Here is a 22,707-nt window from a genome sequence, read left to right as displayed (position 1 = left end):
TGGAAGGAACAGGGAACATTTGGGATGGAAATAACCCCAAAGGCAAGTACACAAATATACACAAATGAGCACATCTGCCTGCACACATGTGTAAACACACACACACACACACAAATACATGGGTTTATGTACTGCTGCATCTGCTTGGATTCCTAATAAAGCTTAGGGCTCAGGTGACAATTCAGTTTTTTTTTTACTGCTTCTCAAATACACTCAGGGAGAGATAGGACATCTGAGAGCCTCATGTAGATATGCAGAAAGAGTGAGAAACCTAAAACCCCATATCCAAAATGCCACAAGGGCTTCCACTGGGCCTCAGACTGTAGATTGACCCTGGAAAATGAGAGGGAGACCCGAGCTCTAACAGGTCATGGGACCATCATGGCAGCCTAGTTTACACCTTTAAAAGTTCAGGGCTCTGATGTGATCAGCCAAAAAGCAATGAGATGGGAGAAAGGGATTACAAGTGGTGAGACTACAGGCTTTTTTAACCCAACAGAAGGGCAGTGTCCAGTACGAGCAGCTCCAATGTAATTGCCAAGTGATGAGGGGAAATTTAGAAAGTGGTAAATAGAAGGGACTAGATAGGTTAACTGCTTGGGAGAAAGGGTTTGTTTCTATCTCTACAGATAGAGAAGGAAAGAGATGGGTGGAGACAAGAACCTAGAGAGAGACAGAAAAAGAGAAAAACCTGGAAACAAAGGAGAAAAGCTAAAAACAAAATCTGCAAGAATCATTGTATTCCCTAACATAAGAAGAGACTGTTGCAGGCCTTCAAAACTTGCAGGAATTCTTAGATTCCTGGCACATGAACTAATGGACAATAGATTGGTTTTGGGCCATTTCTACGACTTATTGACATGTATAATTCCTTGTGTTGATTCATACTATTTGTTACGTCATTTCTAGCCTGTGTTATATTGCTATGTAATTATGTAATTTTGTAATTACGTGTATACCTACCATGTTGATGGATTTATGTAGACCTGTTTTAAGAGTGAGTCCCTTCACAAGCCCACCATCTGATTTGGTTTCCCATTTCCTTTAGTGTTTTCATCTCCCTTCCTGAGATGTCCGGGAGGGCATGAGAACCTCCTTTTATAGTGTTTTCACCTCTTTTTTGAGCAATCAGGGGTGATCACCTCTTTTTTGGGATTCTCACCTCCTGGAGAAATCAGGGAGGTCATAACCACCTATGCTGTAAATCAAAAGAAAGTGGGAGGTGTTATGAGCCAGAACTTGAAACAAGGTGCTAAGTCAGTGGAATTGATACAGACAATAGTTATCTAATTTAGCATGATGCTTAACAGCTCTCTACTTCAGTACCTGTACTTAGTACTTACTATAGTTCCATAAGATTCACATCTTTGATAAGAGACGACATAAATTCAGGACAAGCTCAATCAGAAGGAGAACAAGGGGAGACTAGAGAAGTGATGGCAGTCCTCCTACCTCCCCCACAGAAACCAAGACACATTCAGGAGGACCTCAAAAAGCTGGCAGAAGCAGAGAAGACAAAAGACAGGCTGCCGGAGCTTAATCTGTAGGAACAAAGGAGAGAGATAGGCCTCTAAGAAAGCTAATCAGGCCCCAGTTAAGGAGACAAGACTTGGAAAAACAATAAAGGATTAGGACTTTAATCCCTGGCTGCACTTGATTACTGAACTGAAACTAAGGCTGCCTCCAGAAGCTCCCCAAGAAAGCTGCTCCCAGAGAAGATTACATTTTAGAGAATATTACACTGTGTAGCCATCCTGAAGGGGCAGCTGGGGCCCAGTTCTGAAGAGCTTTTCAACAGGAACACCAGAGCTCTTATGGGAGCCCCAAGGATTTCCTGAGTGGGATTGCAATGGGGTACTCAACTTAAGACTTGTGGGAATTTTTTCCCTTTAGCTGAGATTTTTTATATTACATATTTATTTTTTTTATTATTATAATTTGTATTGACAGAACATATGCATGGGTAATTTTTTACATTATCCCTTATATTCACTTCTCTTTGGACTTTTCCCTTCCCACCCTCACTTCTTCCCCTAGATGGCAGGCAGTCTTATACATGATAAGATGTTACAGTATATCCTAAATACAACATATGTGTTCAGAACCGAACAGTTCTCTTGTTGCATAAGAAATAAATTCACAAAGTAAAAATATCCAGGGGAAAAAAACAAAAAAATGCAAACAGATCACACTCAATTCCCAGTGTTCCTTCTCTGGGTGTAGCTGATTCTGTCCATCATTGATAATTGATATTAGATAACTGAATTAGATCTTCTCCTTGTCAAGGATATCCATTTCCATTGGAATATATCCTTATACAGTATTGTTGTTGAAATATATAATGATCTCCTGGTTCTATTATAAGACCTGTACCTCTTCCACCCCACCCTCCTCCACAACATCTGGAATGATGTTAACAAGGTTTTTGTCAAGCAGGACAGACTTCCTAGAGGTAAGAAACCCTCTGTCACACTGCATAATACAATATCTGGAATGATTAATTTTTTTGTTAATTCAGGCTTTTTATTTACAAAAAATGTGTATGGATAATTTTCACAATTCACCCTTACAAAACCTTGTTTTCTAAATGTTTTCCCTCACTTGCCCCAGGCCTTCAGCAAGTAATCCAATATGTGTCAAATGTCTAATTCTTCTATACATATTTCCACAGTTATTTTCCTGCACCAAAAAAAAAAAAAAAAATCAGATCAAAAAGGAAAAAGATGAGAGAAAAACCAAAATGCTCAGGTGGATGAAGAAGTTTGATTTTCACTGGGTTGGAGGCTGGGAAAGTCATCTCTCTGTGCTTCCCTAAAGCAAGGCCTGGGTATGTGGTGATGACCACCCTGAATGTGCAGACAAGCCTCCCACACTCACATCACACATGGTGGAACTGAAGGGACCTTGGTGGACTCCACAGGAAGAGAGCTTCTGGGCTCCAGCTCTAGCCCTGCCAAGGCCAATGACCTGACCCTCAGGGAGCTCAGGGCTCTTTTCCAATGGCAGCTGCATGTAGTAAAGGCCCCTGCTCAGGATGTCACACACTCTGGCTCTCAGTAACTGCAGGAGGGAAAATGTACTGGGGCCAAATCTTCATGCTGGAGTCTGTCAGATCACATCCAGTCAGAGCCAGGCAGAGTTTGGCTCCTGCAAGGATGCCACCTTCAAACACGGACATTGGGTGGGTTCCATCATTCCCAGAGTTGATCACAACCCCAGGAGCAGGGCTAGAGATGGAGAGGCAGCCAGGCTGGATGGCAGGGAACTTGGCAGGGGGCTGTGCCATCCTTTCTTTCCCATGGTTTCAAGGGGCTTCTGTGAGTGGCACAGGGGGCTCTTTGGTGGTCTTGTGCAATACACATTATAGAAACCAAGGCCCCAGCTGCAAATCCCCCCTCCCCCAGGTGGTAAGTATTCTATGTTTAGTAGGGTATTTCAGAGTCAGAAGGCCTCCCTGGCTCTCAGTCTAATGCCCTCCTGAGCCTTCTTCCAGGCCCTCACCAAGCATGACAGCTTTAGATCTGGGATGCCCACAGTGGAAATAAAGACATGCCAAATGGTTCTGTCTCCCGCATATTCCTGACTGTGAGTACATTAAAGTTGTCTTTGAGCTGCCATTAAGTATTTGCTACTCAGCTTGGCCTTGGGCCCCTGCCTTTGCTGAAAGCCTTTCCTCGTTGAATTTTTTGTAAGGTTTCTCTCCAGTATGGATTGTCTCATATATAGCCAGATGGGAACTCTTTCTGAAAGCATTTCACGTTTATTATCATCTTAATGCTTCTCCTTACTGAGGATTCTCTGATGTTTACCAATCTTGGATTTGTAGCTCAATAACTTTCCACAGTAATTTCCTTTATAAGGTTTCTCTCCAGGGAGGATTCTCTGATGTGCAGCTGGAAAGGACCTTAGCATGAAATCCTTTGCTCACTGACTACATTCAAAAGGTTTCTCTCCAGTGGGTTCCTTGATATTCAGCAAGATATCACTTCTGGGCAAAACCCTTTCCACACTGAACACTTTCAAAAGGTTTCCCTCCCATGTGGACTTTCTGATGTCTGCTAAGATCTCTCTTGCATGTGAAACACTTTTCACATTGATTACATTTAAAAGGCTTTTCTCCTGTGTGATTTCTCTGATGTAAAGATAAAAGCCTTTCCACACTGATCAAATTTATGAGGTTTTATCTCCTGTGTGGATTCTCTGATGTGTTGTAAGATTCCCCTTTCGTGTAAAAGCTTTCCCACATTGATTACACTCATAAGGTTTCTCTCCAATGTGGATTCTCAGATGTCTGTTAAGAACTCCTTTGCATGTGAAAGCCTTTCCACATTGATTACACTTATAAGGCTTTTCACCTGTGTGAGTTCTCTGATGTTCTACAACTGTGTAATTACATCTGAAAGCCTTTCCACATAGATTACACTTATAAGGCTTTTCTCCTGTGTGGATGCTCTGATGTACACCAAGATTTCCACTGGTTATGAAAGCCTTTCCACATTGATTACACTTATAAGGCTTTTCTCCTGTGTGGATGCTTTGATGTGCAGCAAGACTTCTACTCGTTTTGAAAGCCTTTCCACATTGATTACATTTAAAAGGTTTCAATACAGTGTGGATTCTCTGATGTGCAGTAAGACTGGCATTCTGTGTGAAAGCCTTTCCACACTGATTACATTTAAAAGGTTTCATTCCAGTGTGAATTCTCTGATGTTTACGAAAAGCAGAGCTGAATCTGAAAGCCTTTCCACACTGATTACATTTATAAGGCTTTTCTCCTGTGTGGATTCTTTGATGTAAAAGAAAACTGTATCTTGTTATAAAATCCTTTCCACATTGATTACATTTAAAAGGGTTTTCGCCTGTGTGGATTCCCTGGTGAAAAATAAGCCTGTCTCTCTTTCTGAAAGCCTTTCCACACTGATTACATTTATAAGGCTTTTCTCCCGTGTGGATTCTCTGATGTTCTGTAAGCCTGCAATTACGTATGAAAGCCTTTCCACATTGATTACATTGAAAAGGTTTCTCTCCAGTGTGGATTTTCTGATGTCTGTTAAGACCTCCCTTATATGTGAAAGCTTTTCCACATTGATTACACTTATAAGGCTTTTCTCCTGTGTGGATTCTCTGATGTACAGCAAGATATTTATTGGCTATGAAAGCCTTTCCACAATGATTACATTTATAGGGCTTTTCCCCTGTGTGGTTCCTCTGATGTTCAGCAAGACTGGCTCTTTTTATAAAAGCCTTTCCACATTGATTACATTGAAAAGGTTTCTCTCCAGTGTGGATTTTCTGATGGCTGTTAAGATCTCCCTTCCATGTGAAAGCCTTTCCACAATGATTACATTTATAAAACTTTTCTGCTTTATGGATTCTCTGATATTCTGCCAGACTGGCACTCTCTGTAAAAATCTTTCCACATTGATTACCATTAAAAAATTTCTCTCCAATGTGGATTCTCTGATGTTCTACAAGCATGTAATTTCTTATGAAAGCCTTTCCACATTGATTACATTGAAAAAGTTTCTCTCCAGTGTGGGTTTTCTGATGTCTGTTAAGAGCTCCTTTGCATGTGAAAGCCTTTCCACATTGATTGCATTTATACGGCTTTTCTCCAGTGTGGATTCTCTGATGTTCTAGAAGTATGCAATTTCTTATGAAAGCCTTTCCACATTGATTACATTGAAAAGGTTTCTCTCCAGTGTGAATTTTCTGATGTCTGTTAAGAGCTCCTTTGCATGTGAAAGCCTTTCCGCATTGACTACATTGGTAAGGTTTCTCTCCAGTGTGGATTCTCTGATGTACAGTAAGGCTAGAACTCTGTGTGAAAGCCTTTCCACATTGATTACACTTAAAAGGCATTTCTCCTATATGGATTCTCTGATGATCAGCAAAACTGACATTCTGTGTAAAAATCTTTTCACATTGATTACCATTAAAAAGTTTCTCTCCAGTGTGGATTTTCTGATGTCTATTAAGACCTCCCTTGCATGTGAAAGCCTTTCCACATTGATTACATTTAAAATGTTTCTCAGCAGTGTGGAGTCTCTGATGCTTACTAAGGGTGGAACTAGATGCAAAAGTCTTTCCACAGTGATTACATTCCAAAGGTTTCTCACTAGTGTGTAATCCTTCAGGTATAGCTAGAAAGAATTGCTGTGTGAAGATCTTCTCACCTTCATTATATTTATAAAATTCTCCAGGATGAATCTTCTGATAGTTATCAAGGTTTGAGTTCCAACAATGGGCCTTCCCACCCTCACCAAATGAAGGTTTTTCCATTCCAGGGTTAACTCTAGATTGGTATGGACCAGATGAAAGATAGGGTGACATTGCTTGATATTCATCATACTCATCAAGTTGCTTTCTTGTCTGAACTGCCTGCTGAGTAATGAGCTGAGAGGTCTGACTCAAGGCCTTTCCATCTTGAATATCCACACAAAACATTTCCCCATTTTCGTTTTTCTGATGTCTAATAGGGTCTGAACTCTTGCTGAAGGCTATTTCCCATTGATGATCTGGATTCATTAAGATTTCAGCAGGTTTCTCCTGAGAATGAAAAAGCTCTACCTGCTCAGGAAAATATTTCTGATATTCACTATCCAGAAGCCAGTTCTTCCCTGAATTCGTTTTCTTATACTGATTTAGGAAATAAAATTGACTGAATCTCTTTCCACTTTCAGCGAATTCACATTCAGACTTCCAATTATCTACTTGGATGTTAGAGGCATGGATTTCCCTCAAAGCCAAGTCACAGGGACCATCCTTCATGCATCTTTGCAGGTCACATTCTTCCACGAAAAGACCCAGCTTTCTAGTTATCTCATTCCTTTCCAAGTTGGGCTCCACATCTGAAGAAAATGAACAAGCAAACAGAAAGGCACAGAAAGGGATACACAGATAATTAAAAGCAACAGTAACGATGACTTAAGACTTAGGTAGCTCATGCCCTTCTCCTTACTAACCTAAAAAGAGTAAAATTTCATCAATATCTTATTGTAGCAAAAACTGTCATTTAATAGACTTTTTCCTCTATATGGAGAACAGACCTACAGGATGTGAAAGTGATCTAGAAGATGGACACAGCAGAGTACTGGCCCTTAAACAGAAAGGGCAACAATAGGCCAAGAAAACGGCCAGATTCAACATCAAGAGAGTAAAGTAATTCTCCAAGGGAGAAAAATTTGTTTCTAAATTACAGGCAACAGCTCGCAACGTTTCAGATGAAAACGACTGGGCATCTTTCAGAGATTTGTCATACAGTATCCCAGATACTCATCTGGGGACAGAACACTTGGAAATGTCCAAACTGGTCTGATGCAAATGGTGGGGAAATTCAGATGGTAGGAAACAAAAACTCAGAACTCTACACAGTTTTCAAATAAGTTACTTCAATCACTGAAAAAGCCAGATTTTAACTCCCCCCAAAAAGCTAAGTGCAAAAAAACCTTGAGAAATATTCAAAATTCTGGGTTAAGAGGCCACATTAAATTCAGCTTGGTGCTGACTGCTTTAACAATGCCTGAAAGCTATTTATGGGCCAACACCTAATAGGGTGAACCTAAACTACTCAGTGCTGATGGAGCCCCATTGATCAGTGACAACAACAGGATCCTGGAGAGATGGGCTGAACACTTCTGTAGCACTCTCAGGAGACCATGGCTATTACCACCTCACACCTCCCATATTCCCTCAGAGGACAGGAAAAGATAATGGAGAATGTTGGAAGGGATGAGGGGAAAGTGGGATGCTAATATGCTGTTGCTGGAGTTGTGACCAGATCCACCCATTGTGGAGAGCAATTTGGGATTAGGCCCAAAAGGATAGAACACTCTGCATATCCTGTGACTCAGCAGTAATCCACTGGATCTGATTACCAAAGAAATCTTAAATGAGGGAAAAGGACCACAAGTACAAAAATATGTGTAGAACCTCTTTTTGTGTGGAAAAGAATAGGAAAATAAATAGATGTCCATGAATTGAGGAATGGCTAAAGAAACAGAAATGGTCTCAAGAAAACAAGTCCTCTCAAAATAGATTTGATTAGTTGGAAAAAGAAAAAAGAACTCCTTGAAAAACAGCACTGGTGAAATGGAAGAGAGAACAACTCCCTAAAAAATAGATTTGAAATAGGAAAAAAAAAATCTAATGAACACAACAATCATTTAACAGTCAATTTGCCAATTCAAAAGGAGATGAAAAAAAAGCTAAGTAAAGGAAGACATTCACTAAAAAGTCGAACTAAAGAAATGAAAGTAAATGACTCAATGAAACACCAAGAACCAGTCCCAAAAAAAATCATGCTTTTACTCAAAATGAACACGAATCATGTGAGTCATCTATAGCTCCAGCTGTTGAAATTGAAGCAAATGATGCAATTTAAAAAAGGCACAAGGCAGGAACAAAGTGGATGGAGAGTTGGAGCAGCCAGAGGACCAAGCACCTAAGGCTCAGATGCACCAGACTATGCATCCATTCTGTCCTGCTTATGCTATTTTTGGCCTGAGAACTAAAACCAAGAAAAGACAGGAAATGGTTCTTACCCAGGGACAGCAGATTCTGGACGTTCTCCAGTGTGACCTCCTTGTACAGCTCCTTCTGAGAAGGGTCCAAGAGCCCCCACTCCTCCTCAGTGAAGTCCACCATCACATCCTTGAAGGTCACCAACTCCTAAACCATCAAAAGGCACAAGATTTTGAGCTGAGACTCCAGAGTCTATCTGGCCCAACCTTCGTCAAGCCAGAGGAGAAAAATGAACCAGAGTTGGGATTTCTCTTAAAAAAAAAAAAAAAAAAAAAAAAAAAAAAATCACATGACATTTATGAGTGTCACAGCCAACACTTTAGAACCAGGCATAAAGGCCCAATGGGATACTGAGAAAGCCTTTTGTTTTGAAACAAGAATAACCCTGGAATTCTAAAAGCTTGTAAAGGTTTTTTTGTTTGTTTGTTTGTTTTTTTAAATTTTTAAAAATAGTTTTTCTTTATCAGATATATGCATAGCTAATTTTACAACATTGACAATTTCCAATTTTTCCCTTCCATTGGATTTGAGACCCAATGAAATCTGGCAAATGGATGTGACCCATTATAATTCTTTCGGTTGTCTGTTTTTCACCCACATGGTAGTTGATACCTTTTCAGGATTCACTTTTGCAGTGCCAATGTCAAAAGAGACAGCCTGTGTGGTCACTGAATTCCTTATTCAAGCATTTGCAATTATGGGTGTTCCATGAGAAATAAAAACAGATAATGTACCTGCATATTCTTCTAAACATTTTGCACACTTTTGTGTGCAGTATAAGATTTTACACACCACTGGAATACCTTTTAATCCACAAGGTCAGGCAATAGTAGAGAGAAGAAACAGAGAAATTAAGACACTCCTCCAAAAACAAAAGAAAGGGGGAGCCACAGGTAACCCTAGAGAACTCCTAAATTTAGTTCTCTATACCATTAATTTTCTAATTTTTGACAAAGATGCACTGGCTTAGGCAGACAGGTTTTATAACCCACCAGAAAGGCAGTGTTCAGTGCTAGCAGCTCCACTGTCCTTAGATAATCGCCAGGTGATGTGGAGAGACCCAGAAAGTGGTAAATAGAAGGAAATTAGATAGATTAACTGCCTGGGAGAGAGGGTTTGCTTGCACTCTTCAGCAGGAGAAGGAATCAGATGGGTGCCTACGAGTCGTATTCGCCTTGTATATCATGGAGAGATACAGAAAAAGAGAAAGACCTCAAAACAAAGGAGAAAATCTAAGAAACCTCTGACACTGAAAGAGCATGGCTAATAAGAAGACTGTTAAAGAACTTTAAAACCAGCAGGAATCATTGGATTTCCTAACACAAGATGAGACTAATGGACAATAGACTTATGGACATGTACAAACTCTCAATTTATGATTACTTGATCATGTTATTTATCATATATTTCTAGCATGTATTATGTTACTATGTGTTTATGTACTCTATGTAATTATGTGTAATACCTACCATATTGATGAATTTATGTTTCAAGGTCATGACCACCCTATGTTCTAAATCAAAAGAAAGGGGGAGATGTTAGGTTCTAACTAAGTGCTAATGAGATAATGAGAAATTAGGTTCTTACTAAGTGCTAAGTCGGTACTTGACAATTCTCTAGTTCTAGTCTTTACTAGGAGTTTAACCACTTTGAACTCCTGGGGAGGAGCTTGCATGCTTAGGAGGAGCAAGTTCATTGGTTGAAATAATTTTTCCCAGAAGCCCTTGCATTATCCCACGCCCATTCTCTGGAAGGATAAAACAGGGTGGCACTCCAGAGTTTGAGAGTCTTGTCTGGGCCAGACCTGAGGTGGCTCTCTGGAGGAAGAAGTCGTCACTACTCTGGACCAGAGTTGGCAGCAACTGTCTGGAGACAAAGGCTCTCTACAGGAAGAAGAATCTGTCCCACAGATTTGAGTTGACACAGCAGATCTCCTCCCAGAGAGTGATCGGCAGTCTCTAGAGACAACAGAACTTTACACTCCCCCACCCCATGGCCGCTTGACCAATACATAATTATTATGTTAAAGTATAAGTTAAACACAATATATGTATACATGTCCAAACACTTGTTTTTGTAAAGGTTTCTTACTGGACAATACCTCTCCTGATGAACGGAGGGAAATATCTGTGACATATCAGTGAGTTACTAGAATGTGTGTAAGAGAGAGAGGAGGGGAAATTCCTCCCCATAAGAAATGTCTTAAGTGGCATGTTAAAGAAATTCTATGAAGAGTTTGGGGGAAGTTGACAAGGATTTTATATTCTGAGTCAACAAAACCTGAAAATGGATCACTGAGAAAAGAAGAAACAAACAAAATAAAAACTGGTAAAATTTCCTGAAAGTCTAAAATACTCTTATCTCAATGAAAGCAAGAGAAATACCCTAGAGATATATTGTTCCCAATATGTCCAAGATGGAGTAGGATGAGACTGCTTGCAGCCAAGTGCAGCAGTATTTTCTACTCTCACACTGAAATGCTGAGATGACACTGGGCAGGATGGGTCATGGTCAAAAGCATCTGCTCTCTTTATTTGATGATTGCCTTCACTTGTTTGTGGAATTGACTTAGTCATTTCAAAACAGAATTATTGCACAAGAAAAGCAATTCTGTAGTGTTAGGATTGCAAAGTGATAACTCAGGTTGTCTAAACAATTCTCTAGCTCAGAATTCACACCTTTAGTTCCAACCTTCTAAAAAGAATTTACACCTTTAGACTTCTGAAAAGTAGTTTACATATTTAAAGGACTTTACACCTTTAAAAGGAACAAGTTCATTGGCTGAAGTATTTCCCACAAGCCCCTACATTCTCACAAGCCCATTCTGTGCAAGGATCAAAGAAGGCAACATTGAGTGTGAAGTCAGTCTAGACTGGGATATAGAGTTTGGATTGCAGTCTGGAAGGAGAGAGTCTAGACTGTGAGAATAAGACTTCCCGGGAGAACTTCAGGGAAGCTGGAGGAGATTCAGAGCCAGGATTCAGGAAGAAGAGGATTCCAGATTCCACCTTTGCCCTGGCTAGAGGTTGTAAAAGCCTCCCAAGAAACCTGCTCACAGAGGAAAAGATTATACAGAAAGGAAACCTCCTCCCAGAGAAGGATTACAATTGAGAGACAATCAGAAAGTTACAATTTGGCACCCAATGTGGGGCAAGGACTTATTCTGAGCCCTTTGGAGGAGCTAGACAGGACCTTGACACTGTGGGAAAAGGAGAATTTCCTTCTTGACTTCAAATGTCCTCTTTTATCATTTGGGGTTGGAGATGGAGCAAATGCATAAGAATGACATTTATAGATTTTTTTCTGAAAAAGGTTTCAACATGTAAGAACTCAAGAAAACTGGGGATCACGAATCAAGAGGAGTGAAAAGGCTATCATGCAAGAGACTGCCCACATCTGCAAATCCTTGGACATGCTTGAAGGCACTATCTACTTTCAAATCTATTAAATATAGGAATTGCACTTGTGAAATGCACTTACCAAGTGATGCTTTTTCATCCTAAAATGGAACTGGAATTTTTATGTTCCAGCTGAAGACAGAATTATGTTTCTGAAGTTCTCTTTAGGGGGCAGCTAGGTAGTGCAGTGGATAGAGCACCAGCCCTGCATTCAGGAGTACCTGAGTTCAAATCTGGTCTCAGACACTTAACCCTTCTGAGCTGTGTGACCCTGGGCAAGTCATTTAACCCCAGCATTTAAAAAAAAAAAAAAAAAAAAAAAAAAGTTCTCCTTACTGGGAGCAATTGTCTTCCTTGCAAATAAAAATAACTTTTTTCTCATTTTGACTTCTTGAAAACATCTGACTGCTCCTCTTCTCAGGTATTTTTCACTTTTAGCTTAATTTCTGTCTAGTACTATACTTTTGAGCAATTGAAAAAAACCTGATTGGCGTTGAGACTTAAGTGAATAACTTCCATGCCAGGTAGAACTGGAAAATTTTCTTAAGCCACTTCATTACTTCTATAGACACCAAGTGACGGCTCTGAAGATTTTTAAGGCCTGGCCTAGAAACATGGCAGTTACATGCTAAAGGCCAAAGAACCTCCTACAAAGAAAAGAATTTATACTGGCCTTACTTCATTTCCTAACAGAAAGCTGTTACTATTATTACAATTTCAAAGCAAATACACCTAATAGCATGAATAAATTAGTAAACATTTTAAATAAATACTATAATTGTGTAATTCTTCATTTTTCAATATCTTCATTGGAAGAGGGTTTGCTTTCCTAAGGAAACCGTTGGAAGAGGTTTAAGGTATTATTTTTCAATGATCATTTAGCAGAAAACAATCATTAGAATCATAATCCTACACATTCCTTCTACTAGTCAGCAATCGAAGTAAATTCATTCAGGGGAAAGCAGCCCTGGATATTGTAACAAAGAAAACCATGTAACTACTTAGCAATATGACCCTGTAGAATGATTGCTCTCAAATTAAGAACAGTCATGCTAATCTAAAGCATATTGCTTTAATGCCCAATTTTTAGAGTATTTTTCATTATGGAAGGTCAAATCTTTTTCATTATATGATAAAAGGTGAAATATCCCAGCATCCTCCGAGAACACATGGGGCTTTCAATGAAATCTTATAATCTACTTTAAGACAAAATCAGTTCCATAAAACTAGATTTACACTGAGGGATGGCATGTCTTCCAGAATCTCAATTTTGCTAAGGGTCATTTCTATTAGTAGACACCAATCTAAGTTAAAGTTTGAATTTGGCCATGAGAATGAGTAGAGAGAGAGGAGGAGGCTGTGGCCTTAGGACCCAGGCAAAAGGGGTCTCTCTCAGAAAGGTCTTTGCTCACACAAGTCACAAGCGTCTTTTCTGGCTTCCACAGGGTCCATGTTTTTGAGCAAACTTTACCTGGGGCTTTTCTTGCCTGCAGAAGATGTGAGAACAAGCACCCCTTTTCCTTGACATAACTGTCTCCTAGAAATGAATCCTGTGCTTGCACTCCCCAGGTAGGTCTGAGCCTAAAGGTCAGAGAGGTCAGGGGACCGACCTGTGCTCTCCCTGACTCCCCCTCACAGAACCAGAAGAGACCTTGGGGGTCCCCTTCATGCCATGACTCCTGCTTCCCTCAGCTCTCAGCCCACCCAGAGGCCCTGCTGACTGGGGAGACTTCTCAGTGGCACCAACCCTCACCATGCCTCCCAGTGCTGCTGTCTGGCCACCTTTAGGTCACCCCCTCCCAATCTGCTTCCTCCTTCAACTGGGGGACACACCAAGTGCCCTCACGTCCCCCAACACATCCCACTGAGGCTCTCAGCCAGCAAATGGAGCTTTCCTGAATGTTCAAGCAAAAATGAGTAAGTCCACTAGAGTCTACCCGGGCTGTGCTCAATGTTAACACTCTCAGTGGCCCCTTCATTATGTTCCTTCTGCCAATGCCTTCAAGAATCCTCATGCACTCACTTCCAGGGCCTACTCTGCCTAATAAACACCTTCCTAACCCTAAGAGCACAGACCCACATCTCTGTTCTTTTCTGAACAAGGGCCCTTCCCCTTCCCCTGTGCCCTGACTGGAGGCCATGGCAACCTGAGCCTGTGAGGAGATGGGTTAGATAACCAATGCTGGGTGTGAGCCTGGCTACAAGACAAAACCTAGTCCTGTCCAAGGAGCCTGGGGTGGGGCTCGGGAGGAGAGACTGAGTCCCTGTCATCTGCTGAAGTAGGACACACACATGTCCCTCAGCCGCCCATGGAAAGTGTCAGGCTCCTGAGGGGACAAATAAAGCCCAGGTCAGTGTCTGGTGGATCCCGAGCTCCCTTACCCTGGGCGTGCCCAGCACGGGCCCTGAAGATTCTCTCAAGGGGATCACAGAACATCACGTTTCCATGGCTCCTGGCAGATGCCTCAGAAGCAGCGCCCAAAGCCAGGCCAGGCTTCCCCCACCTTCCTCCCCTCCTCCTCCTGGACCAGGGACCCTGGGCCCTGGCTGAGCCTCGCCCAGGCCCCTCCATCCCCTAACTCTGGCATCCAGGGCCTTCTGTCCTCCTGGGAAAGTCCTCCCTCCTCCCCTGGGCCTCCCGGCCTCCTTCCCATCTCAGCTTCTGCAGAACAGAGACTTTCCTGGTCCCCAAAGTGGTGGCGCCTTCCCTCTGAGAGCGCCTCCCATCTCCCATCCCCCTGCAGATCTGCTAGGGACACAGCTGATGAGACGTTTGTACCAAACCGGGCTGTTAGCTCAGGGAGGGCAGGGACCATGTTTTATCCTTCCTTTGCCTCCCCAGGAGGTTGTCCCAGTGCTTGGCACCTGCGGCCGTCCTCAGTGCTCACTGATGGGTCGAGAGACTGGCAAGGGGGCAGCTAGGTGGCGCAGTGGATAAAGCAGCAGCCTTGAATTCAGGAGGACCCAAGATCAAATCTGGTCTCAGACACTTAACACTTGTAGCTGTGTGACCCTGGGCAAGTCACTTAACCCCAGCCTCAAAAAAAAAGGGAAAAAAAAAGAAAAAGAGAGAGAGAGAGAGACCTGGGAAAGGAGAGGGACTCAGAGTGCCCTGGGGGCAGCCGTGTGGCTGAGGGGGCAGGAAATGGCCAGTTCCAAGGGGACAAGCTAGGGAGCCCTCCCTCTGACAGGAGGAGGAAGCTCCCTGGGCTCTCTCAGACACCCCTCCCACCCCCCACCTGATGCTGCTCAGCTCCGGGGAGGGACTGCACTCACCTGGCACGAGGAGCTCCAGCTGCCAAGGGCCATCTGCCTGGTTCCGGCCTTGGTTGCTCTGCCCGCCGGGCTGGGGAGGGAGAGGGAGCTCAGACAGGGAGGACGGGGCCTGAGGCTCCTCTGCCCGGGGAGGATGCGGAGCTGCCCACAGTGAGGGACAGACGGAGCTCTGGGGGCGGGGACAGCGGGGGGCGGCTGCTCCCCAGGAGGAGGCAGGAAAATCTGAGAGAAGCAGGCAGATGGAGGCTCAGAGGAGGCAGAGCTCTCCCGCGGGGGGCAGGGAGACCCTCCCAGAAGCCTCCACTGGACACCAAGGTTTCCTGCACTCTGGGAGGAGGAGCAGCCCTGGGAGCACCAGCCCTGTGGGGTCAAGGTCACAGGCCCTTCCCTGGAATCCCTGCCAGTCTAGTATGACCTTGGCCAAGACTTTCATCCCTGCCTGCCTCATTTTCCCCAAGGGTAACATGGGGCCCCCTCCTCCCAAAGACCCCAGAAGTGATCAGAGATGTCCTAAGAACACCGGGAGGGAAAAAGGTCAAAGGGCAGAGCTGGATGGGAAGCCCCTCCCCCTTTCAGTCCTGCCAGGGAATCTCCTCCACCAGTCCTACCGCCCTGAGGGCAAAGGGGAGCCTGGGCCCGAGTCACACTAAAAGCTGCGGGTAGAGGGCGCTTGATGGACTTAAGGCCTATATTTAGTGCTTAACGCAAGGGGTGGGGGGGAGGGGCTGCTACTACCGGTTTGTTACTCTAGAGGAAACTGAGGGAGCCGGGATCAACTCTCAGGATCCTCGCCCCACCCAGAGCACAAAGGGCCAAGGGCGAGCGGGGCTCGGTGGGGGAGGGGACAGTTGGGCTCTGCAAGAAACACTCAGCAGCCCCGCAAGTTGAAGAGAAGCAGCGGCCCCTCCCCCATCTCAGCCCGCACAGGTGAAATCACTGAGGGGTAAGCTCGTCCTACCCTCCCCCCTGCAGCCACACCCACCTGCACTCCGGTATAATCCCCCACGCGCATGCACCCAGCTCAGTTACACGCCCCACAGACACCTACTGCACTTTGGCACAAGTTCTCCCCGCGCCCCTCTCTCGCACGCGCGCCTCTCTCTCGCATGCGCCCCCACAGCTTTGCAAACTCTGCAACAAGACCGGCCGCAACTGGAACTGAAGGGGAGGAGCCTCAAGAAGGAAAAGGGAAGTCCCGGGCGGCGCCTGCGCACACATGCTCCCTGCCCCCCTCCCTCCCCCACTCTCCCAGCTCAGAAAGAACCGAAATAAACCTGGGGCCCACGAAGCGGGGTATACTCCCCAGGGCGCGTGTTCCCGAGCCTGTGGGGAGGGGGGGGATGGAGAGTGGGGTACCGCACGAGAAAGAGACCCGGATGTGATCGGGAGTTCCTGCGGGAAAAGTGGGTGTGGAGGTTTTGTGTTAGATCCTTTGCAAAATTACAGATGGGGACTCGTTCCCCCTTCTCCCTGAGGGGCCGCTGGACTCGGGACCTGCCCCCCCCCCCCTTTAAGAGCCTCCTTCGGCCCCGTGGAGAAAGTGACAAGAAGCGCCCGTGGCTTTCCCTTCTCCCGCCCGCGCCGGTGCTTTTAAGGGCAGAGTCCGTTCCTCTCCGCGGAGGGTCCGAGGGGAAGAGGCTGCCTCGGGCCCCGCTGCGGGGAAGCTCCGGGGGCCGGGGGGTTTCTGGCTCTCTGCAGCTTTTCCGCAAAGGCCGATTCCGAAGCCCATCCGGCCCATCCGGGTCCTCAGCGGGTCCGGTCGCGCTGCGGAACCGGGAGGATCCGGAGCTTTCTTCTGGCGCCCGAAGCTCGTCCTCGCGCCTCCGCCCGGGACTGGAGGGGCCGGCCCCGCCCCCAGTTCCTCCGCCCGGAACGAGAAAGCCCGCCCCGACAGCGCCCGGCTGAGGCCTTCTCCTAGGCCGGAGCCCCCGACCCGGAACCCGGCGATGGCGGAGCATGTCCCTGAGCCTGGAACTAACGCGATTTCTCCCGCTGGAAGCCGGGGATGGGGAGGAGCGGGGAGTCCGAAAGGCGGCGCCAGAGAACCCGCAGATGCCGGGGCGCCTGAGCCTGAACTGGGGACCCGGAGACTCGGGGCCTCCCCCGGGGAGACACGCTCCTGGGCCTCCGCCTCAGGGAGGGCCCTGCCGAGGGAAGGAGGAGGAGCAGCTTCTCTCCCTCATCTCCTGGGGCGGCTGCGGTCCCAGCTAAGGACTTCCCACCCTACTGGAGTAAAGAATCTCATTCATTTCTATTCAAATTCAGCTCAGGCTGAAACCCAGCTTGGAGCCCAAACTCCCAGTATAAATTGGCCCATCTTAACCCTCTCTTTGCAGAGCTTCTAGTCTGCCAGCTGTGCCAGGCTATGCCAAGGAAGCCTCTGCCCACTGGATAATATGCCTTCCAGTGCCATCCCCCTCTGCCCTCACTACTTCCCTAAAGAGACTTTATGCCTCTGTCAGGATTTCAGGTTTGTAAATTCCTTTACAGACAATCTCTGTGGCCCCAGAAAGGGCTTCCCCCAAACTGCCTCCCCTTGCACCACATCCCAGGGGCCTAGGGGAGCCACACCTCTCCATTTGGTTCTGTGTAGTACGGAAATGGTGAGGGAACACCATTTAATAAAAAAGCTGGAGAGAGCTCTAGAGAAAAGCAAAGTTTATTGTATTCTCCCAGGGCGTCCCACTCTTCCAGTAGAGTATCGAAGAGAGGAAGCGCCTCCTGTGGGCAGGACAGCACCTTTAATCCCTAACGCAAAACGCCCCCTCCCACCACTGACCCTCATCCTCATTGGCTGAGAGTCTTACATTCTAAACGCGAGCTCTACCCACGAAATTGAACTTGACCAATAAGTACATAGTTGCCCATATTTGGATGAAATAGGGAGATGTCATAGGAGGGGAAGGCAATGCCCTTCAGAGTCCTTCAGGCCTACTCGAACTCTGAAGTAGATGAAGCCTTACTCAATTTTCACAACTGTCTTGAAAGATCTCACCTCATCTCATTCAGTTCCCTGAACCTAGAACCTGCCTCTAGAACTTTTCATTTAACTCCCTGACCACAAAAAACCCAATCTCATTCCGATTCCCTAATCTAGACCTTATCATTTGATTCCCTAACCAGGAACCCCCAAAATCAGAAGACCTCATCAAGCCCAGCCCCCGTTGCACACGTTCTCCACCCACTTAACAAACCTCATCTCCCTCCAAGACTAGGGTTGGGCTGGTTCCTGATTCACCAACTTAATGCTCCCCATTTTCCTCCGCTCCCCTCAACATTCGGGTCCTCGTGAGAAGAGGAGGGGTCCTGAGAGCAGAACATGAGGTTCCTGAGACACAAGAATGGCAGATTAGGAAGGAGGCCATGGGAGGTCACATGATCCTTCAGGATGCCTCTGGCTTTTTGTTTTCACATCAGGAAGGACAGGCCCCACTCTCCAGGACTTTTTCCAGCTGTGGGGAGGGGTGGGCAGGGAGGGCCTCCAGAGGATGCTGGGCTGCACAGTGGGGCCTTAGGGCTCAGACTGACACCCATTATCCCAGATCGTGGAGCACAGCAGGAATCACCTTGTTCTTGAAACCTGAGCTGGAGGGGCCAAGGAACATTTGGGATGGAAATAACCCCTAAGGAGAATACAAAAAATACCTGCAGATAAGCACACCTGCCTGCACACATGTGTAAATATACACACTGCCCTTCCTGTGGGTTATAAAACCTGTCTGCGGAAGCCAGTGCATCTTTGTCAAAAATTTAAAAATTAATGGTATAGAGAACTAAATTTAGAAGCTGTATAGGGTTACCTGTGGCTCCCCCTTTCTTTTGTTTTTGGAGGAGTGTCAATATCTCTGTTTCTTCTCTCTACTTTTGCCTGCCCTTGAGGATTAAAGGGTATGCCCATGGTATATAAAATCTTATACTGTGCACAAAAGTGTGTAAAATGTTTAGACTGCAGGTCCATTGTCTGTTTTTATTGCTTGTGGCACACCCATAATTGCAACTGCTTGGATAAGGAATTCAGTGACCACGCAGGCTGTCTCTTTTGCTGCTGGCATTGCAATGTGAATCCTAAAAAGGTGTCTACCACAACCTGGACAAAAGATAGACGATCAAAAGATTTATAATGGGTCACATCCATTTGCCAAATTTCATTAGGTCTCAAACCACGAAGGTTCTTCCCTGGAGGGAGTGTAGGAGCATGGAAAGGAAGGCAAGCTGTACAGGCTTTTACTATGCTCCTAGCTTCTTCTCTTGTTATTCCAAATTGTAAATATAAAGCTCAGGAAGCCTGAGGATATTTAGAATGAGATTCTTGGGCTTCTTGAAATAAAGGAGTATTGGCCAACATGGTTAGAAGGCTATCTGCCTTTGAATTACCATAAAAAAATAGGACCTGGAAGTCCACTATGGGAGTGAACATACAAAATATAAATCTTACCTCGATGCTTTCTCACTCGCTGTTGAAGTTCCTTAAAGAGTTGATATATATTGGAGGCTACAAATTTTATTTGGGCTGTGGCAATTCTTTGTACCACACCTACTGACCGAATCAGATACTATATTTATGTCTCCTGGATAATAAGCAAGAGCTAGTGTTAGGATTACAAGCCAAAGGTCTGAGCAAGAGAACTGTCAAGTCAACCTGAGTTCTCACCTTGTAATTGTCCAGACAACCTGAGTTCTCACCTAGTAATCCTAACAGCTAGAATGATTGCATACAATTCATTCTGCTGAGTGGACTGAAAAGTTCTGAGTACTCTCTTTATAGTTAAGTCACGAGAATATACAGTGCAAATATTATGTTTGGATGCATCTGTAAAGATAGTTGGTCCTTTAAGAGGAACTTTAGAAACCTTTTCTTCAAGAATCAATCGCCAATTATGTAACAGTCTGGTTATCTTTAATGGAGACCAGTGTATAAAATTTGGAGCAATGGCTAATAAAATTTGCCACTCTGGGATGGTTTCACAGCACACATTAACTTGTGCATTAGTATAAAAGTATATATCTAGTTAGGACTTATCCCAGATAATTGTACTGCTTTTTTAATGGCCTTTAATGAAATTCTAGTTACAAGCACTGGGTAAGGAATAAGGCTTTGTTCTGGTTGTGTTGGGAGGTTCACCCACTCTATCACACTGTCGCCTTGATTAAAGACTGCTATGGGTGCCTCTTGTGTAGCAAAAACTGATATTTCCAAGGGTTTTTGAGTGACTCTTTCAACCACATGGGATAAAGCCAGTTAAACTTATGTCAAAGCCTCTTGAGCTTCTTTTGTAAGCTGGCGTGGTGAATTTAAAGCACTGTCTCCCCTTAAAATGTCATATGATGGTTGCAATTGACAGGTAGTCAAGCCTAGCACGGGACGCATCCATTGGATATCTCCTATCAATTTCTTGAAGTCATTTAAGGTGTACAGATTCTCTGTTCTTAAGGAGAGTTTTTGTACTGTAAGCACTTTAGGATATATTTTATATTCTAAATATTGAAAAGAAGCATGTCTTCCCTGAAGATGGAGTTTATGTGGGCTGATCAATAATGTGCTCTGTAGGAGGGGTTGAAATTTCTTCAGGATAATCAGAGCCAACACACCCTAATTCCTCATTCAAATCCCCTTGCCCTTTGGTAAGGCCTTGAGTTTGCTTATTTTCTATCTTTTGTTCCTCCTACTTCCTCTTCTGGTCACTTTTCCCTCTCCAATAACTTGCTTGATAGCTTAAGTCTAATTGAATCATGTTGTATATATAAAATACCTTTGTAGTAATTGAATAAGGCCCATTTTTTGCATAAAATTCTTTCATTTCAAGTCCCACTCACTTCCAGTTATCTACACTTAGTTTTTCTTCCTTTAAGAACCAAGGGGAGGTGCGATTCCATCAGTCTAAGAGACTATCCATTTGTGGGCTGGTTACAAGTAAACTCTTCTTGTCAATTATCTTAATTATATCCTCTATAGGATTACTAATAGGGGAGACTGGAGCAGGAGGATGGTCTGTATCTGGGTCGGCTGAGGGAATGTTTTTAGCTAACACCAGCCCCATCTCAGCTACTAGAGCTTGCTGGTTTAGTCCTTAACAAGGTAAGTTCCTTATTTCTATTAGAATACTCACCTAATCTCCTGGTAACCTGAGGGCTTCAGTGGAAGTAGAGTGCAGGCCCCAAGATTGGACGAAAAAAATGCTGGAACTCTGTCTTCCCAGAAATCAGCTGGAGTCAAGATCACTAAACGTCTTTATTCTTGATCTTTTACAGTCAAGGTCACAGGGGTAGGCCTAGGAACCTCCCACACACCTTCCTCCTTCAAATGCCAGGAGAGACTGAGTGAGCTTCTGCATTTCAATTCCTCTTCTTCCTCCTACTCCTCCCAAAAACGTCACTACCCACTCTTTGTCCCACCAATCAAGTCACCACAGAATAGCTGGGGAGGGTCAACCTTCAAACAAGTTAATGGGGAACTTTCCAATTGACAATTAGTCTCACTTGCTTCATTATCCAAGTGCATTGCTCAGTTCTAGCCCATTACACGCAAATACATAGGTTTATGTATTGCTGCATCTGCTTGGTTTCCTGATAAAACTTACTGCTCAGGTGACAATTCAGTGCTTTTTTACTGCTTCTCAAAGACACTCAGGGAGAAACAGGACATCAGGGAGCCCCATGTAGATATGCAGATAGAGTGAGAAGACAAAGTGAGAGAAGACCTAAAACCCCATGTCCAAAATGCCACAAGAGCTTCCACTGGGCCTCAGACTGTAGATTGACCCAGGGAAATGAGTGGGCTCAAGCTCTAAGACCTCAATCAATGGGTCATGGGACAACAAGCTCTGCAGGAATCATTGCATTCCCTAACACAAGATGAGACTGTTGCACGCCTTCAAAACTTGCAGGAAATATTGGATTCCTGGCACATGAACTAATGGACAATAGATTGGTTTTAGACCATTTCTAGGTCTTACTGACATGTATGATTCCTCATGTTGATTCATGTTATTTGTTACAACACCGGTAGCCTATATTATATTGCTATGTACTTATGTAATTTGTGTAATTATGTATACTACCTCCCATGTTGATGGACTTATGTATACCTGTTTTAAGAGTGAGCCCCTTCACAAACTCGCTAATCTGATTTCCTTTCCCATTTCCTTAGGTGTTTTCATCTCCCTTCCTGACACATCAAGGAGGGAATGATCTCCTCCTTTTATAGTGTTTTTACCTCTTTTTTGAGCAATCGGAGAATGGGTGATCACCTCTTTCTTGGGGTTCTCACTTCCTGGAGAAATCAGGGAGGTTATGACCACCTATCTTCCAAAAACAAAAGAAAGTTGGAACTGAAGCTCAGCCTGACTCCAGAAGCTGCTCCCAGAGAAGATTACATCTTAGAGATGAATATTACACTGTGTAGCCATCCTGAAGGGGCAGCTGGAGCCCAATTCTGAAGAGCTTTTCAACAGGAACACCAGAGCTCTTCTGGGAGCCCCGAGGATTTCCTCAGGGGGGTTGTTTTGGGGAC

At 44.5% G+C, this 22,707-nt stretch overlaps 2 protein-coding genes and 1 long non-coding RNA gene across 12 annotated transcripts in view; 1 reads left to right on the top strand and 2 right to left on the bottom strand.

The window, feature by feature from the left end:
• LOC141565016 (zinc finger protein 701-like) lies at nt 1-21,431 on the bottom strand. Of its 10 annotated transcripts, none has more exons than XM_074307984.1 (5): nt 16,246-16,411; nt 15,198-15,419; nt 8,544-8,670; nt 6,177-6,851; nt 2,502-2,679 (listed from the first exon to the last, which is right to left on the bottom strand). In XM_074307984.1, the coding sequence occupies exons 1-5, from the start codon at nt 16,303-16,305 to the stop codon at nt 2,672-2,674; spliced, it is 1,092 nt and encodes a 363-aa protein (XP_074164085.1). In that variant the 5' UTR covers nt 16,306-16,411; the 3' UTR covers nt 2,502-2,671. The 10 variants fall into 10 exon arrangements, with proteins under 10 accessions (XP_074164088.1, XP_074164085.1, XP_074164086.1 ...); XM_074307985.1 differs by having other exon boundaries at nt 15,198-15,267; nt 16,242-16,335; XM_074307987.1 differs by lacking the exons at nt 2,502-2,679; nt 6,177-6,851 and adding an exon at nt 1-1,541 and having other exon boundaries at nt 16,246-16,415.
• Nucleotides 1-22,707, bottom strand: part of LOC141565051 (zinc finger protein 69 homolog B-like) — a 41,642-nt gene that overhangs the window by 8,678 nt on the left and 10,257 nt on the right. The gene's annotated exons all lie outside the window — the stretch shown is intronic.
• LOC141565060 (uncharacterized) lies at nt 17,063-19,125 on the top strand. The gene is made up of 2 exons (XR_012488836.1): nt 17,063-17,667; nt 18,321-19,125. It is a non-coding gene; the product is annotated as an uncharacterized LOC141565060 (long non-coding RNA).

The sequence above is a fragment of the Sminthopsis crassicaudata genome, chromosome 3, assembly GCF_048593235.1.
Source record: "Sminthopsis crassicaudata isolate SCR6 chromosome 3, ASM4859323v1, whole genome shotgun sequence".
NCBI classification, from domain to species: domain Eukaryota; kingdom Metazoa; phylum Chordata; class Mammalia; order Dasyuromorphia; family Dasyuridae; genus Sminthopsis; species Sminthopsis crassicaudata.
This window is presented reverse-complemented; position numbering and strand designations above follow the sequence as displayed.